We start from the raw sequence: 18939 nt of genomic DNA, 5'->3' as shown, positions 1-18939 counted from the left end.
GTTCTGAACTTCAAAAAACACAATGTAAATCTAACTCTTCATCTAAGCATGTTTTGGATACATCATCTTCTCTGAGGGATGTAGTTCACATGGCTATTTTTGTGCTTCTGTGTATTTTGGGAAAATTTTTGCAAATGTTGACATTTATTAGAAGTGACATTTGATTGATGGCCGTAACTACACCAGAGCCAAGTGCCACAGCAAATGGCTCTTTCCTTATATAAACATCTGTGTTGTAGATTCCTCTTAATTCTAATCTCAAAAATCAGAGTGCTGTTACCAAATCATAAACTTGAAGTAATCATCACAACCTGCCCTTTGTCTTGACTTCCAAAATACTCAGGGCTAAGTCTTGAGGCAAAAAACTCTGGCTTTTGTTTCTGGAGTATCTAGATACTCTTTTCTTCACTTAGCCTTAGGTGTTTTTTTTTCATTGTAATTTCATGTGTTCTGTTTTATGTGTATATATTGTTAGATCTATTCCAAATATTTTGAGGGAAAAAAATAGTAAAAATAATGAACTAATGTTCTACATGCCAAAGTCATAAAATGTGTTTCAAATACAATCAAGTGGTGTCTGTACAAAGCTGGACAAATGCACAGTGGCAATGAGAGATCAGGAGCACTGCATCCACTTGGTTTCGGAGTGTCACTGATTAAGATTTCTTTCTTGCGTTCTCTTGAAAGTGTTAGTCACTCAGTCGTGTCCAACTCTTTGCGACCCCATAGACTATAGCCTGCCAGGCTCCTGCCACCATGGGATTCTTCAGGCAAGAATACTGGAGTGTATTTGCCATTCATGCCCTTCTCCGGGGGATCTTCCTGACCCAGGGATCGAACCCAGGTCTCCTGCAGTGCAGGCAGATTCTTTACCATCTGAGGCACTAGGGAAGCCATTTCCTTTCTCTTCCTTGTCCTCATTTAAAAAAAAACAAGTGACTTCTGCAAACAGTTCCAGGGAACATTTGTTTCCTTCTTACCTCTGCGAAGATGGGGATAGCTCCTGGTGGTAAGAATGGTAGTGAACACATTCACATCTGTCCCTTTCCTTCTTTCTCCTGCTTCATATAAGGCCTGTTAAGAAACACAAAAACAAACACGTGACCATCTGCGGATTTGATATCTGCATAAGAATGTTAGATCTCTTCAAAGATTTTGGAGGCAGCTGCTTTGTCTCCAATACAATCAGAGCAGGTGGCAATGCTAAGATTTACAAGTTCCTTAGAGATGGAAACCTTGTTTTGTCAAGTATCTTGCATAATATCTCTTAAGTTGCCTTGCAAACACTAGAGACTGAATCTATGCGTGCAAAATAAATATTTATTGAGTTAACTTGCTTTAAGATTACATTCTGTATCAAGAAAACTTCAAGGGGCACTCTCTAATTTTTAATTTTGCTTTTAATTGTTCAAAGTAATTTTCAGCAAATGGTACTAATAAATCAATAATTCAACCATTACCTAGATGTTGAATTTTGATGTAAGAATTTCTGAATTCAAATTCTGACTCTGCAACTTAATCGTTCCTAGATTAAAGTACTAAGATATCTTAATAATCTTATGTAGTTTCACATTGTTAAGCTAAAGGCTTTCCTTTTTTGTAAATGGAAAAGATAATCTCTGCCTTATTGTTACCAACATGCTCTGTTACCTTTGAAGTGACCCTCCTCCTGGGTCATGCTAATCCATGTAGTGGCAATAAATATACATCTAAGAGCCCTGATAATCTTTTTTTTTTTTTTTTGCCTGCACTGGGTGTTTGTGGCTGCATGTGGGCTTTCTCTAGTTGTCGAGAGCAGGGGCTATTCTCTAGTTGTAGTGTGCAGTGGTTTCTCTTGTTGCAGAGCACCGGCTCCAGGCACATGGGCTTAGTTGCCCCGAGGCATGTGGGATATTCCTGGACAAGGGATTGAACTGGTGTCCTCTGCATTGCAAGGCGGATTCCTGACCACTGAACTACTAGGGAGGCTCCCTGATAGTCTTAGAATGGAAAGCAAATTCAGAAGTGTCACAAGCAAATAAGAGTAATTTCTCACTATGGGCAGTTACTCAAATGCTTACTTTTGTTCCTTGATGTGATTGTGCATTTATATTAAAATGATAAAATTTCCAATGGGCATAAAAAGTTATTCGGGACTTTCTGAGCAAACAACTGACGTAGGTGCATTTATTCAACAAAAGTCAATAAATGCCTATTATGTGCAAGATAATGCACTGATATAGTGAAGAGAGTGGAGTAGTCAAATAAGTTTCTATTTTTACTAACTCACTGTGATGAATTTGTGGAGAATACTAACTATACCATAAGAAAAGCATATGTAAATACTAGATGCCATTTTTTAAACAAAAATTCCAAGTCCCCAAAATGGCACAGTTTTTCTAATGTTGCCAATGGACTGATGTATTAAAAAACAAGCAACTTCACTGAAACAATATATAATAATATACTTCAAAGTATATAAATGCTATAACTTTTATAATTTTAATATCATTACCATAATATTTTTACAATATAAACTTACACCTCTAAACCAATGTTCACTGTTTAAAGAACTGTTAGATGTGTTTATTCTTTTCACTTTTACTTTCTTATATCTGGTAAAATAAAAATTCAGAGTTTTCTCAATAACAGATCAAGTTCTTACTGTTCTTTCTCAATCCTTTCCAGCTTCATGAACAGTGCAACTTGTTGAAAACATAAAGACCACAATTCCTTCCAGGATTGCTTGAATCCTGGCTGGTGGGCATCACTCAGGAAATGGACATTACGTGCCATTATCCTTTTGGAGAATCCCATATCTGCTTTCACGTGGAGGCCCTCAAGTGGTACCTCACCTCAGGTCGGACCTAATTGAAGTAGCAAAGTGGATTCTAAGAGTATTTATAAGCACTTGCTTACCCTGGCATCGGAATCAGCCAAGTCGTCATTTACAGCAAGCTCCTCAGATCGGTCACCCTGGAAAATATCCCATTTTCGTGTAAGTAGTTTTCTAGCATATAATCACATGGCTTATTTATTCTCTTAAAATCAGATGAGTAATATTCTTTGCAGAAAAAGGAGTGAACTGCTCATTTCTAGAGAGAGATGAAAGCTAAGATTTTACTTTTCATCAAAGAAGAGACATTTCCAGATCTATTTTAGTTATACCTTAGCAAGAGAAAGCAAAGCCTTCTCATAATCTCCAGATGTGTCTGAGGCGATGTCTTTAGCCAGATCTCTCTTCAGTTCTGAGAAACAGGAAAAGTATATTTTGTAGTAAACTAGTGATAATGGTGATGATTATAAAGTTTAAAATCTCTATACTGGCTCATAACTTGCAATGCCAAATGTTCAATGACTTATGGAACACATTCCAAATAGTTTCATTTTTTAATTAAGCGAAATCAGAGCAAGTAAAATTTTTCATCATCAAATTTATTTTCTATAAAGCAATTAAAACAATTTAGATAATACTGTGAATGAAACTCTACAGCCCTAAAGCTTTTGCTAACAAGAATAAATTGCACAGGTATACATTATCAGATAACTATTTCTAAAATAAATCATACCAGAATTTAAGCAATGGGGTGAACAGAACAGTTATTTAAAAGGATAAACCAAAGTGTTTGCTTGAACATAGAGTATTTATTTACTTTGAAATGATAAATATCTTACATGGAATACATTTAGTTATGTATGCATATGTGTATGTATAAACATCTACAATAGATATAGATTTAAAATGTTTCTTTGTTAAACACCCTTTATTGACATTAAAAAATAATGCTGTTATTTCAGCAAAAATTTAACTGAATTTATAGTTGACTAGAAGGCAGAAAATTTTAATAAACAGTCATTGAACTGTACCTTGGGAATTAATAATAAATGGCTATCTGCTTTTGTAAACAATGTTTTATAAAATTTTTTAAAAAGTAGTAATAATGCCCCTCTTGATGACTGTCATTGATAAATGGATTTAAGATAAATATTGATAATGAGGCAAGAATTGCAGAAAATGAGGTTAAAAGCTTCCTTATTCTGATTCCTTTATTAGATTGCTGTGAAAATAATACACGAGGACTATCGTATTCTCTGTGCTTGGTTTTAAAATCACACAGAGTGATCCTCTATGGTGCTACATATTGGGTTGGGAAAATAAAACAAAAAAAAAACAGGGGGCTTGGGAAACTAGAAAAAAGAAAACAGTGATGACCCAGCACTGCCCAGGGCCCATTTGCAGATACTCTCTTTACAGTGGTAAGCATCCCATTGAAATGAGATGTTTCACTGAACAGATAAAATGAGCCATGGCTAGTGTTCATCCCCATGAAGCAAACTGGATGTTAACAGTGAGTATGTCATTTATGTTCATAATGGTAAAGTTAGCTTCCATCAGAGAATTATAAGCACCAAGCTGTTTACCTTTTCAAGGACAAATGTTTGGAGGGTTTTTGTTTGTTTGTTTTTGTTGTTATTATCTTTTCAAAATGAAAGACAATGGGACATTTTTATGAAATAGATCTCGGAAAAATTGGAAAGGTTTTTAGAAAATTATTTAAATTCAGTGCTTTGAATTGAGTTTTTCATTGAAATACTATGTGGCCATTTGTCTCAGACACACAATTTTTTTTAAGTGCAAAGTTGATGAGGACTGAAACAATCGTGTCCCTTATTTGTACCTCACTAAATTGCCGAAAAATTGATGCTTTTGACCTATGGTGTTGGAGAAGACTCTTGAGAGTCCCTTGGACTGCAAGGAGATCCAACCAGTCCATCCTAAAGGAGATCAGTCCTGGGTGTTCACTGGAAGGACTGATGCTGAAGCTGAAACTCCAATACTTTGGCCACCTCATGCGAAGAGTTGACTCATTGGAAAAGACCCTGATGCTGGGAGGGATTGAGGACAGGAGGAGAAGGGGATGACAGAGAATGAGATGGCTGGATGGCATCACCGACTCGATGGGCATGAGTTTGAGTAAACTCCGGGAGTTGGTGATGGACAGGGAGGCCTGGCGTGCTGCGATTCATGGGGTCGCAAAGAGTCGGACATGACTGAGCGACTAAACTGAACTGAACTGAACTCTAATGTGTCTGGTAACCATGTGTACTTGTGATAGTCCTGTGACAGACAGTGAAAGAAATATTTTAATATGTACTTTTCCCACACTAAATTTTTCAAAAAGTATATCAGAATGCCTTTTCAACTAAGACACTTGGACTGTTAGGCATTAAAACTTACCTTCTCTATAGACTCTGTTAATTTCTCTGATTTCTTTGTTAGTTCTTGATGCCAGAATTTCATTCAGAGTGTCTTCATCAGTCCCAAGGCCCTAAATTGAAAAAGATTAAAAAAAAAAAAGAGAGAAATGTAGAAAAATCTTCATTCGAAAGTATCAACTAGTTATTATGTTCCAAAATTTGTCTGAATCTGACATTTAGTAAATTTCTCGCAACATTTAATAAATATCCACAATATTTATTAATTGCAATAAGGTATGTATTATATTGCTTAAAACACAAAATGCGTTTAATGCCAATATTTTGGGCAAATAAATACAAAGTGAGATCTATTAAATATGGTAACATCATGAAGATAGTGGAAATAACATAGTTATTAACACCAGCATCTATTTTTTCATTTCTTTATTCATTCACTTATTCATTTTATTACCACTGACTGGTGGCCCTGTGCTTGTTGTTGAGAACATACTGGGAGGCATAAATGGCTTGGACACGCTTTGAGGAAAGGAGCTTTGCTTAAATCAGGCGATTTACCTTCATGGCGGCACGGAGCTCTTCAGCATCAAACTGGGCTGGAGTTTTCAACAGAGCCAAAACAACTTCTTCAAGGTGACCGACGAGGGCTTTCTTCAGAACTTCATCCAGGGGCTATAACAAGAAGATATATAACCTTTTAGTAAATAACATATTAGGTGATATAGTAAAGCAGTGTCACCTGATGTTTACCTAATATTACTGAGTCCTAAACCCAACCATTTTTCATAGCTCCTTCCCTTTACATGGAAAATGGTACACAATATTTAATATCTTAATCTTTTTGGTTCTAGAGTGATTAGAATGAAATTTACTGAATTCATTGATAACTCCTTAAAGGATAGCATTCTCAATCTTTTATAGAGGGAATAAATGATAAAGCTCAAAAGATAGGGGTTGTGTATTAACAGAAATAGTAATAAGAATACTTTAAAAATAAGTATTAGTAATGTATTAGTAACTTTTCCAACCATTGAGATTTGCACTTTTCAAATAAGCATTATACTCAGACATTATGTGGTTTTCTAACTATACTACTTAAAAAAATTACTCATATTTTGTATAAAATAGAAACCTTACTTTTAAAGTAGAATTATACATAAACTTTACATTCAGACACTAAACAGCTCAGTTTAAAATTTAACAGAAGTCACATTTCAATCAGAACATATTTCTTACTGCCAACAGTAATCTTGACGTCTGTTATGTTCAAGTTAAAGGCTTATCTCCAATATAGAACACCACATGTGCAAAGAATCAAAACAATGCATAAAACCAGCAAATTCGATAGAATTGATTACATTGCAACCAAGAGGATAAATACAGTAATCCCAGACTTAGTTGTAATGGAAAACAGTGGCTAGGGATGGGAAGAATTAGCAACTGTATTTCAAATTCGATGCGCGCATACTCGGTTGTAGTCGACTCTCTGGGGTCCCATTGACTGTGGCTCACCAGGCTCCTCTGTCCCTGCAATTTTCCAGGCAACAGCACTGGAGTGGTTTACCGTTTCCTACTCCAGGGGATCTTCCTCACCCAGGGATCAAACCCGTGTCTCTTGTGTCTCCTGCATTAGCAGGCAAATTCTTTACCACCGCTACCTGAGAAGCCCATCAAACGCTATATTTAAACATAAATATGACTGAAATTAATTATCTAAATCAGCCACCGCAACCCACCTTTCCTTTCTCCTGCAGATAGGCTGCTTTGATCTGCTGACGCTGCGCATTGTTTCTCTTAGTCAGAATTTCAATGATGGTTGCTTCATCCACACCTGGAAATAAAGGGCCTCTAGACTTCAAAAATCAATTTTCTTTATCATCAATAACGGACATAAAATGATTCATTACCAAGATGCTTCAAATGAAGTTCTTAACAAAACAAAGAAGTATAAATTGTAACAGGCTGGGACATGGATGCGACTCTGTATATCAGATGGAAGCCCTTGGGATGACATTCCCTTCACTTGAATGAGAAAGTGAAAACGGCTCATTTGTGTCCTACTCTTTGTGATCCCATGGACTGTAGCCTGCCAGGCTTCTCTGTCCATGGGATTCTCCAGGCAAGAATACTAGAGTGGGTTGCCATTCCCTTCTCCAGGAGATCTTCCCAACCCAGGGATTGAACCCGGATCTTCTGCATTGCAGGCAGATTCTTTACCGTCTGAGACACCAAAGGAAGAAGAAATTCTCCCCAGCCCTCATTGTTGCAGTGTGTGTTCCTAATTCACACCTTAAGTGTGAGCAGAGGTGCTGACTTCAGCATTCAGTCTGTTAGAAATGAGCTTTGTAAGGGTATCTATTGTAGCAGTAGAGTCTACCGATTTAATCAAAATCTCCTAAGTGCTCAGAAAGGAAGTGTAACTTCATTGATAAAGAACTCTTATCTTCAAAATGAAGCAGACTCTTTCCATTGCACGTGTTTGTTTTTTAGTAGCCATTCTCAAATGTCTAGGAGGGGACTATTTGGGGAAGACAGAATTACCTTTAACTGTGATTGCTTTATGCAAGGCCTCAACATCCGAGGATGGATTGAAGGTAGGATAAGGGCTCACTGCTGACCCAGGACCACCTTTGTATGCTTTCACAGTTTTCTGTGAATGAAAAATAAATTATTGTCCATTAACTTACATTTGCTTCTATTTTAATACTGCTATTTAAATAAGTTATTTTATTGTCACTTGACTTACAATGTATTCCTGCTCTTCGTTTTCAATAAACCAGGCCTGCTTGAGGAATTCAGATACCATTGCCATTTTTGAAGGATCTGAAAAGAAAACAGGTTGATGCTTTTATAAACCACAAACACACCACATATACATACCACTCCATCCCCTTACATACATAAGACATAGAGCAGCCTTGCTTTTACTTTGCAGGATTACTCTTAGGAGCATCATAAAATGCTAGATTTAGTGTGTTTTTTGTTTGTTTGTTTATTTTTAAATGTAGGTGTCTCTTTTTTTTTTTAATTTTATTTATTTATTTTGGCCATGCTGCATGCTAAAAGATGTAGGATATTAGTTCCCCAACCAGGGATCGAACCTTCACCCACTGCAGTGGAAGCAGGAGTCCTAACCACTAGACTGCCTGGGAAGTCCCTAGATCTGAGTTTATTTTAAAGAGACTCTACTACCCTTGAACAGAAACCCAAAGCCTCAGAAATGTAGCTCTTTCTCAGTATATTCAAGCCTAACCTTAGGGCTCAGATGACGTCTATAAGTAAGCATATAGGCTGTAAAGAGCGAGGTTGGCGTTTCATTTCACTGTCCTAAATTTACAGACCAACCACTGTATACAAGCCCTGAGAGCGCAAAAACATTGAAATATCCTTTGCCTCAAAGAACTTGAAGCCAGTATGTGCTCTTCCTAAGAAAACTCAAACGTTTAAGAACAATTCTTAGAGGAAGTTCTGGGTGATATGAGACTCTTTTTGGGGGAAGGTTTGATATTAAATTGGCTAAAAAGTTAAAGAGAACAGAAAAGAGAAGTTTGTCATACTTGGGAACCTGAAAAGAGTTTACTAGCTCAAGAAGTCCAAATTTAAAAGTTCAAATGTGTTTCCAAAGTTTTGGATAAACATTAATGGACATTGATGGGTTTCTTAAAATGAAAGTTATATTTCAGAAATATGACTTATCCTGTGTCATAGAGAATACCTAGGAGATGGGCAAGATGGAAGATTATAGACCACTTAGTAAGGTGTGGGAGAATCCATGTAGGGGTTAATGAGGACTTGAACAAAGCTATTGGGTAGAGAAAGAACATTATACTGGCATTTATAAGGTAAGATAATCTATGACAATCTACAGGAGTGGATTCAGACTCAAAACTCTACCTAAAAAAAAAAAAAAAAGATATTCTTGTGAGATTTCTCCTTGAAATAATTCAGTTTTCTTTTCCATTTCTTGGTATAAAATTATTTCAGCACCTGGAATAATCACTACACTCACATTTCTTCTGTTTGAGCTGTCTGAATTCTCATCCTACATGTGTTGTTGTTTTTTTTTCTACCCAATACAAAATAATCCTGGAAAAGAATTATTTTATACCAGCTGCTTTGCTTTAACCAGATTCTTTAGAGTGAAACTGCATCATGCATGCCCTCCTTTGGAAAACTGTATGTTAAAGAAAATTGCTTGACTTACTATCATCATTCAGCAATATTCTTATTTAGTAAGCTATGTATATGTTTAAAACTTGAAGTACGTTAAAATATTAATGCATTTCCTGCATTATCTACAAAAGAAGCCCCCAAGAATCCTTTTTGTCTAGGATTTTTTTTTTTTTTTAAGGACCCTAAGCTCCAGGTCTATGCTGATCGATCTTTCCACACCCTTTTATTTCTCTGGAGACTACTATTATGAGTACATCTGAAAGAGATTGGAAGGATGATCTTAGCAGTTTTAAATTCTGCCTGTGAAGCTAAATGACTCATGAGGAGTAAAACCCATAGCCTGATTCTTTACTGGTATGTTCAGACAAAGTATTTCAATCCCCACCTGCTGAAAAGTGGCAGAAATTCTAAGTAATGAGATTAAATACATGAGGGAAATAATATCCAAAGCAGAAACTATCTCTACCTAATTATCATGGGAATTGTTCAAATTACTGTTCTGTCATCTGTGAGGAGAACCAATATATTGTGCACTTATTTAATCTCTTCCCCCCAGCAACTGATCAATTTAAAGTTATTTCCTGAGCTAAAGTCATGGAGTACAATTTTACACAAGGTTTTAGTTCCTATTTCACCATAATCTGCTGCAATTTTTGTTGGCACATAGAGTTTCATTTTCCTCTTGCTTAATTGGCATATACAAAACTTCTTGCAATTTCTGGCAAGGTTGCAGGTATTTAAAATATCCATTTTTTATCTCATCCATGCCCTTTAGAAAGTAGAATTCTCAAAATGAGTGATACAATCGATCACTTAGTGGAGTGACTTTTCTTCAGTAATAGAAACAGATGTTCCAATAGTTCCACTTTTTTCAGTTAGAAGCGAAAAACCAAAAGCGATCAAAGAGGAGATTAAGAATATTGTCAAATATAATTTTTAAAATGAGCCTCACAATTTCATAATAAATTTTATGAAAACTTTACTGTACATCACAATTTTTTCACTTAAAAATGCTTATATAATGCATTAATTTCTTAAAAGAATAAACTTGAGAAAGACTAGAAAATAAATTATATTATACAAAATAACAAAAATAAAAGGGTCAAATAATTTGTTTCACACATGTCCATAGAGAACACAGCTTTGTGACATATCTTCTGTGTTCCTAGATCTTGGTCGGAAGCTATTTGGGTGACCTGAAAAAGTGTGATCTGGAATATGGTCTGAAAAAGAGAAGCAGCCTGAATAGAACTTTCTTCAGGAAAGCAATTAGAGGAAAATGGAATCTCAATTCAGCCAGATAAGAGCCACTAGCTCTCAGCAAAGCTTAAAGATACAAAGAATGTGACAGGATGTTAAAAAAAAAAAAAAAACACTCCCTACAGGAAATAGATTTGATCATATACTGATAGTTAAGTGCCCAAATGCAACTCCATGTTTTAACAGAACCTTGAATAGTTGCAACATACCTTACAAATACCACAAACAGCAAAAATATTTTGCTCAAATTGTATTGCTAAACCATTCTGTCTTTTCAATACCTAACCTCTGCATGAGAACCAATGTGTTGATAAAACCCACTTAATAATTTTAAGGTAAGATTTCTTTCCTATCAACAAATAATGCATGCAAACACATTTTATAGACTGCCACATGCTATATAAATGTCTGTCACATATTTTTACTATTCAGAGAATGATCCAGTCTGGAAATTAGAATTGTACATTAAAAACAAAAAATTTAAAAAAAAAATTAAAAAAATAAAAATAAAAATAAAAAATTAATAATCCCATGAGTTCACAAGAGGCTTTTTTTCCATCTTTCTTTTTAGTTGCAACAATTAGAATATGTACTAGGTATTTAAGGCCTATTTTCTTAATATTCCTTGGCTCTATATGTATTTAATCTGGCTACAAATGAGCTTTGAAACCAAGTTTATCTAAGTCCTTAGCATCATCTAATTTGAAGATTAAATTGAACATCTATAAATAGACTGACTTACAGGAAAATTAATAAAATTCCAGTGTCTTCTAATTAATAATCTATGAAGATACACTGCCTACCTATCTCATTTATCTATGAGAAAGTGTATAACTTTCTAGAAATTAACATTTTTATGTCATAAGAGAGCTTTCTTCCTCTCACTCAGCAAGAAATTAAAAGAAGGTAAATATGCATTAAATGATGCTTGCTAAATATAAGAGAAAGGTATTCTAGAAATGGTACATTAGCAATTATACCAACTGTACAGTTTGAGAAAACTTAAGACATTGTATGAAAGTTAATTTCATGACTTTTTTTAAAACTGCACTGTGGTTGAAGTATTTAGAGACAGAGGGACATCATATCTTCAGTGCTCTCTTAAATGATACAGTAAAAATAACTGTATAGAGAGGGTAGAAGAAGAAAAAGGAAGAATTAATGATAAAGCAAATGTGGTAAAATAGTAACACTTGGGGAATTTGGGTAAAAAGTATATGCAATTTTGTGCAATATTCTTGCAACTTTTCTGACTGTTTGAAATTATTACAAGACAGCTTTTAATAACTTTAAAAACAACATTTTCTATTTCTGTCAGCTTCATGAAACCCTACTTCCAGAATTTTTGACAGAGGAAACTGAGTTTTGTGGTCTATCATGCCTTCCTGATGATAAGTAAGAAAGATCAGAGTTCTGCAAAGACAGCAGCAGAAACTGATCTTTGCAGAGAACACCATCATTATTCCCATTTTCTACCTGGGGGAAAAATGCAATTTTTTCTGGCAGTTTTCTAGATACTAGTGGCAAGTATCAAGGCATACATAAATCCATGCTTTCTGATTCCAAAAGAGTGTATATGCTTTTAATGATCAATGATATTTTTAATAACTTTTAGCTAAGAATCAAATTCATTCACAGTAAGCCCATGGAGACTGCGGCAGGTTTTACCCCAGCCTGAGGGAGTTTATTTTTCAGTGCTTTGGCCTGTGTAGTTTTTTCCTCAATTATATATTTCACAAGTCTTTCCTACACCTACTAATGTGAGAAAAGGCAATTAGACTGTACAAAGGCATGATTTATGAAGAAACACTTTATGAAAGGTAGTTTCATGAATGTTTCGCTACCAGGCCTTTGAGTAGGGTGTTCTGTTTGCCTGGCATGCTATTTCATTCTCCATATCCAATTCTCTCTGCCTAAATGATGCTTCTTAGAGAGGACTTAGCCTAGACCTCATCACATCCTCCAAATGGGCCTACCTTAGTTTAACACTGGGGTAAGCGACCAACCATGTGTTCTCCCAAAACATCCTGCCTTCACCCCTACACTTGACCCTATTTGTTCTGCATTATCACTTTCTATTTACTCATCTATATTTTTAGTGGCATTCCATGGGGGCAGTGATAATCTACCATGCCTGGCAGAATGCCTGGTACTTACTATGCTGGAAAGTATTATTGAGTGAACAAATAGTGTATCAGTGCTGATTATTTAGGGAAAATATCTATACTGATTTAACTAATGTTTTCTATCCACAACTATAGGATGTGAAAATAAGAACTGAGGAGTTCTGAGCCATATCTTGACTCTCTTTAGCTGGCCATACGACCTGAAGAAAACATTTAACTTTTGGGGTGAGGAGGGCTCTCCAATTACAAAAAGAAGAGTTGAAATGAATAGTAGCTGAGATTTCTTACAGCTCTGAAATGCTAGTCTTAAATTTCACCCCAAGTACCAGGAAGTGGAAAAAATAAGCATAGTGAAAGAAAAGTGGAGTGATGTTAGTCGCTCAGTCGTGTCTGACTCTTTGCAATCCCACGGACTGCAGCGCACCAGGCTCTTCTATCCAAGGAATTTTCCAGGCAAGAATACTGAAGTGGATAGCCATTCCCTTTTCTAGGGGATCTTCCTGATCCTGGGATTGAACTTGGGTCTCCTGCATTGTAGGAAGGCTCTTTAGGGTCTGAGCCACCGGGGAAGCCCATAGTGAAGGAAGGTGTTACATAAATTGTACCTGTTCTTATCTTTCTGATAAAAATCTCTCCCATTTTAAGGAAAGAGGAAATCATTTACTCAAAAGACAGCTTTTGGTTTATCGCTGAAAAATAATATATCTGTTGGTTTCAAATATGTCATCACTTAATGGGTCTAGAGATTAAGCAGCAGCTGAACAAGCTAACATCAATAGAAACCAATCTTTGCAGATCTTTTGATTGAAAAAGTGTTTAATAACCACGAAACACTCTAGCTGGTTTCTTAATAATATTATTATTAACTATTCTGTCAACATCTGTCAAATGATGGCTATCTGCCAGGTGTGGTTGAGCCTGGGGCTAGGGTGGTAACCCAGTTTCTGGAGAAGAGGCTAGGAATTTTGGAATTATGAAACTGGCATTTTACCACATTTGAGTTGTTCTGCAATGTGCCTACCAAAATACGTTCCTGTGGGCAGAGGAGAATATTGCTTTTTCAAAGTCCAAACATAATTTTAGACACAAACTAGGCAAGAAAAGCACATCATTTTTGATTAACTAGCACTAAAAATTAGATATCAGATCATTTAACTTAACACTGAGAATGAGCTAAGAAAAAATTCTTGAAGGAACATGTGTAATAAACAAGAGCCAGATATATGGTTAGGATTCAAAAATCCCTCACTTTTGCACATACATCCAACACCAGTAAGATCTCTACTTTAGAAATGCTTTTTGCTTTCCTAAGGAGTTTTATAGCCATTAGCTCATTCCACTATCACGTTGCTACTAAGTGGAATAATTTTTAGAGGACTCTAATGACATTCCCAAGAGATAAATTATCTGACACCACCCAGGAAATGTTTCCTTTCCCTTAGGTTTTCAAATCTGCACTTGAAAAGCCAGTCTATGACACAGAGGCTCCAGGGGAAAGAATGTGGCCACACCCTCTTTAAATGAAATAAGTGGATCCTCTTATTTATTTATACTGCCTGAGTGAGCATAACATTAATTTAAAATGTTAATTACAAAGGGCATAATTTCCACTATGAGATTTGAATCTTTTTTTTTTTTTTTTTAAGGAAAAAAATAAATTATTTAAGTCCCTGAAACCCACCTCTGCGTTCTTCAGGCCTGGCTCCCCACAAATACCCACCATCCTTCATGATTTCTACATAAAGTTCACATAGATCTTGGAAGCTCGTAACTTGTAGGAACAAACACATTCATCTCTTCTTTTCCATGGTAACTCACCAACAGTACAGAAAGCCAGTATTAAGCAAAGTTTTCTTGTTTTTAAAATTGTATTTCTTAACTAAGTAAAAATAAAACGTTACAATTTGTGATTCCCAAAATATAAATTCCCAATGTAATCTTACAGAAATGTTTGTCAAAGATATAAGTGCAGTTAGCCATAAATTCCACAGCTGTAACATTAAACACTGATGGTAAAAGTTATCAAAACAGCCAAAACTTAAAGGAAAACCAAGACTTACCTTTTTGGTTTTTTTTCACCTCCGTACAAGAACTAAAGAGAGATTCTTCTCTGAACGGTTTGTGCTGGAAGTGGAACCTTGAGCTTCTGGTTTTATAGAATTTCAAAGGAGGCCACACCTAGCAACCAGAAGTTAGTAACAGGCTGTCTTTTGTTTGAAATACAGGGCTCAGCCTTGCCCCAAAGTGAAACAAGCCTTGCAAAACTATTCACTAAGCCAACTCAGAGCTGACAGCAAAAAGGAAGAGAAACGGAAGTACAGATTTTTTTTTTCCGCCTCTTTAGTTTGCACTGCTTTTTTTTTCAGGGGAGCCGCATACAAGAGGAGGTCAAGTATGCAGTACTATCTGCCTCAATCCTGATACCAATGACTGACATACTTTTTTTAGTTAAACGAATTGTGGAATGAAAAATCATAAACTTTAAAACAAAATAAAACTCTCATTGGTTAAGTCTCAGCTTCAACACTAGTTATGTGATTTGGAGGGCATATTTAACTTCCCTGAATTTGTTTCAACTTTTGTGAAATAGGGATAATATTTTCTAGGCTGCCAACTTACTAGAATTCTTGTGAGAATTAAGAAATAATATATATATACCTGCAAAATTTAGTGTTATGAAATACTGGGTAATTTTCCTTTTTGTTATTTTATTCTTTATTTTTTTAATTGGAGTTATAATTGCTTTACAATATTGTGTTAGTTTCTGCTATATGATAATGTGAATCAGCTTGGATAGTTTTCTATTTCTATTTCACTACATTTTTCCTGCCTTCAAAACAAAAGATGTTCTATGCTTGCATACACCTTGTTGATATATGTAAGAAATGGAAAAGACATAAAGTTCCAAATTGTCTCAAAATCTCAAAGTTAATCCTAGAAATATAACCATTATGACATTCTAAGAAAATATTGACATTAGAGGAAGGCTTAATACATTAATTCTTTTTATAGATTAAATTATATATAAACTTTCATACAAATAGATCCTTGGTATTCTAGAGAATTTGAACAATAAACCAGAACTACAAAATGAAAGGATTAGTGGAGTAGCACCTGTTCCAGAAGGAACAAGTATCACAAGAAATTTCCCACTTGATGCAAGGAAAGGAAATTTGTTTGGTAGTCTCAATGATGATTCACTTTTATTCTTCATGAAACCTTACAAAGTTATATATGATGTTTCCATTAAACTATGCACAAGTATGAACTCTGTCATAGTATTATAATTCAGTTTATGATACATTTTAGTAGCTCTTTTTTCTCTTAGATATCGAAGGTTATTATGTATGTATATATCAGGTTTGGAAAAATCAGGGGAGATAGTTTCTTTTTTTTATTTTCCATTTATTTTAACTAGTTGGAGGCTAATTACTTTACAATATTGTAGTGGTTTTTGCCATACATTGACATGAATCAGCCATGGATTTACATGTGTTCCCCATCCTGATCCCTCCTCCCGCCTCCCTCTCCATCCCATCCCTCTGGGTCTTCCCAGTGCTCCAGCCCCGAGCACTTGTCTCATGCATCCAACCTGGGCTGGTGATCTGTTTGACCCTTGATAATATACATGTTTCGATGCTGTTCTCTCAAAACATCCCACCCTCACCATCTCCCACAGAGTCCAAAAGTCTGTTCTGTACGTCTGTATCTCCTTTTCTGTTTTACATATAGTGTTATCGTTACCATCTTTCTAAATTCCATATATATGGGCTAGTATACTGTATTGGTCTTTATCTTTCTGGTTTACTTCACTCTGTATAATGGGCTCCAGTTTCATCCATCTCATTAGAACTGATACAAATGAATTCTTTTTAATGGCTGAGTAATATTCCATAGTGTATATGTACCACAGCTTCCTTAACCATTTGTCTGCTGATGGGCATCTAGGTTGCTTCCATGTCCTGGCTATTATAAAGAGTGCTGCAATGAACATTGGGGTGCACGTGCCTCTTTCAGATCTGGTTTCCTCGGTATGTATGCCCAGAAGTGGGATTGCTGGGTCATATGGAAGTTCTATTTCCAGTTTTTTAAGGAATCTGTTTTCCATAGTGGCTGTACTAGTTTGTATTCCCACCAACAGTGCAAGAGGGTTCCCTTTTCTCCACACCCTCTCCAGCATTTATTGCTTGTAGACTTTTGGATAGCAGCCATCCTGACTGGCATGTAATGGTACCTCTTTGTGGTTTTGATTTGCATTTCTCTGATAATGAGTGATGTTGAGCATCTTTCCATGTGTTTGTTAGCCATCTGTATGTCTTCTTTGGAGAAATGTCTGTTTAGTTCTTTGGCCCATTTTTTGATTGGGTCATTTATTTTTCTGGAATTGAGCTGCAGGAGCTGCTTGTATATTTTTGAGATTAATCCTTTTCTGTTCCTTCATTTGCTATTATTTTCTCCCATTCTGAAGGGTGTCTTTTCACCTTGCTTATAGTTTCCCTTGTTGTGCAGAAGCTTTTAAGTTTCATTAGGTCCCATTTGTTTATTTTTGCTTTTATTTCCAATATTCTGGGAGGTGAGTCATAGAGGATCCTGCTATGATTTATGTCGGAGAGTGTTTTGCCTATGTTCTCCTCTAAGAGTTTTATAGTTTCTGGTCTTACATTTAGATCTTAATCCATTTTGAGTTTATTTTTGTGTATGGTGTTAGAAAGTGTTCTAGTTTCATTCTTTTACAAGTGGTTGACCAGTTTTCCCAGCACCACTTGTTAAAGAGGTTGTCTTTTTTCCATTGTATATCCTTGCCTCCTTTGTCTAAGATAAGTTGTCCATAAGTACATGGATTTATCTCTGGGCTTTCTATTTTCTTCCGTTGATCTATATTTCTGTCTCTGTGCCAGTACCATACTGTCTTGATGACTGTGGCTTTGTAGTAGAGCCTGAAGTCAGGCAGGTTGATTCCTCCAGTTCCATTCTTCTTTCTCAAGATTCCTTTGGCTATTCGAGGTTTTTTGTATTTCCATACAGATTATGAAATTATTTGTTCTAGTTCTGTGAAGAATACCATTGGTAGCTTGATAGGGATTGCATTGAATCTATAGATTGCTTTGGGTAGTATAGTCATTTTGACAATATTGATTCTTCCAATCCATGAACACAGACTATTTCTCGATCTGTTTGTGTCCTCTTTGATTTCTTTCATCAGTGTTTTATAGTTTTCTATGTATAGGTCTTTTGTTTCTTTAGGTAGATATACTCCTAAGTATTTTATTCTTTTTGTGGCAATGGTGAATGGTATTGTTTCCTTAATTTCTCTTTCTGTTTTCTCATTGTTAGTGTATAGGAATGCAAGGGATTTCTGTGTGTTAATTTTATATCCTGCAACTTTACTATATGCATTGATTAGCTCTAGTAATTTTCTGGTAGAATCTTTAGGGTTTTCTATGTAGGCGATCATGTCATCTGCAAACAGTGAGAGTTTCACTTCTTCTTTTCCTATCAGGATTTCTTTTCTTTCTTTTTCTGCTCTGATTGCTGTGGCCAAAACTTCCAAAACTATGTTGAATAATAGTGGTGAGAGTGGGCACCCTTGTCTCGTTCCTGATTTTAGGGATAATGATTTCAATTTTTCACCATGGAGGGTAATGCTTGCTGTGGGTTTGTCATATATAGCTTTTATTATGTTGAGGTATGCTCCTTCTATTCCTGCTTTCTGGAGAGTTTTAATCATAAATGCATGCTGAATTTTGTCAAAGGCTTTTTCTGCATCTATTGAGATAATCATATGGTTTTTATCTTTCAATTTATTAATGTGGTGTGTAACATTGATTGATTTGCAGGTATTAAAGAATCCTTGCATTCCTGGGATAAAGCCCACTTGGTCATCATGTATGATTTTTTTAATATGTTGTTGGATTCTGTTTGCTAGAATTTTGTTAAGGATTTTTGCATCTATGTTCATCAGTGATATTGGCCTGTGGCATCTTTGTCTGGTTTTGGAGTTAGGGTGATGGTGGCCTCATAGAATGAGTTTGGAAGTTTACCTTCTTCTGCAATTTTCTGGAAGAGTTTGAGTAAGATAGGTGTTAGCTCTTCTCTAAATTTTTGGTAGAATTCAGCTGTGAAGCCATCTGGTCCTGGGCTTTTGTTTGCTGGAAGATTTCTGATTACAGTTTCGATTTCCTTG

General features: G+C 35.7%; 1 protein-coding gene across 2 annotated transcripts in view; it reads right to left on the bottom strand.

The window, feature by feature from the left end:
• Positions 1-18939, bottom strand: part of ANXA1 (annexin A1) — a 136193-nt gene that overhangs the window by 4389 nt on the left and 112865 nt on the right. Inside the window, exons 1-9 of one of the 2 annotated variants that reach the window (XM_065907689.1) lie at positions 14816-15037; positions 7943-8019; positions 7738-7846; positions 6933-7027; positions 5755-5868; positions 5219-5309; positions 3148-3227; positions 2899-2955; positions 981-1074 (exon numbers count right to left, since the gene is read on the bottom strand). In XM_065907689.1, coding sequence (XP_065763761.1) covers positions 981-1074; positions 2899-2955; positions 3148-3227; positions 5219-5309; positions 5755-5868; positions 6933-7027; positions 7738-7846; positions 7943-8008 — 706 coding nt within the window. In that variant the 5' untranslated portion in view covers positions 8009-8019; positions 14816-15037. Of the gene's footprint in view, positions 1-980; positions 1075-2898; positions 2956-3147; positions 3228-5218; positions 5310-5754; positions 5869-6932; positions 7028-7737; positions 7847-7942; positions 8022-14815; positions 15038-18939 lie in introns of those variants that run through there. The other variant, XM_065907690.1, reaches the window with a different exon arrangement.

Source organism: Muntiacus reevesi, chromosome 17 (assembly GCF_963930625.1).
Source record: "Muntiacus reevesi chromosome 17, mMunRee1.1, whole genome shotgun sequence".
Lineage (NCBI taxonomy): Eukaryota > Metazoa > Chordata > Mammalia > Artiodactyla > Cervidae > Muntiacus > Muntiacus reevesi.
This window is presented reverse-complemented; position numbering and strand designations above follow the sequence as displayed.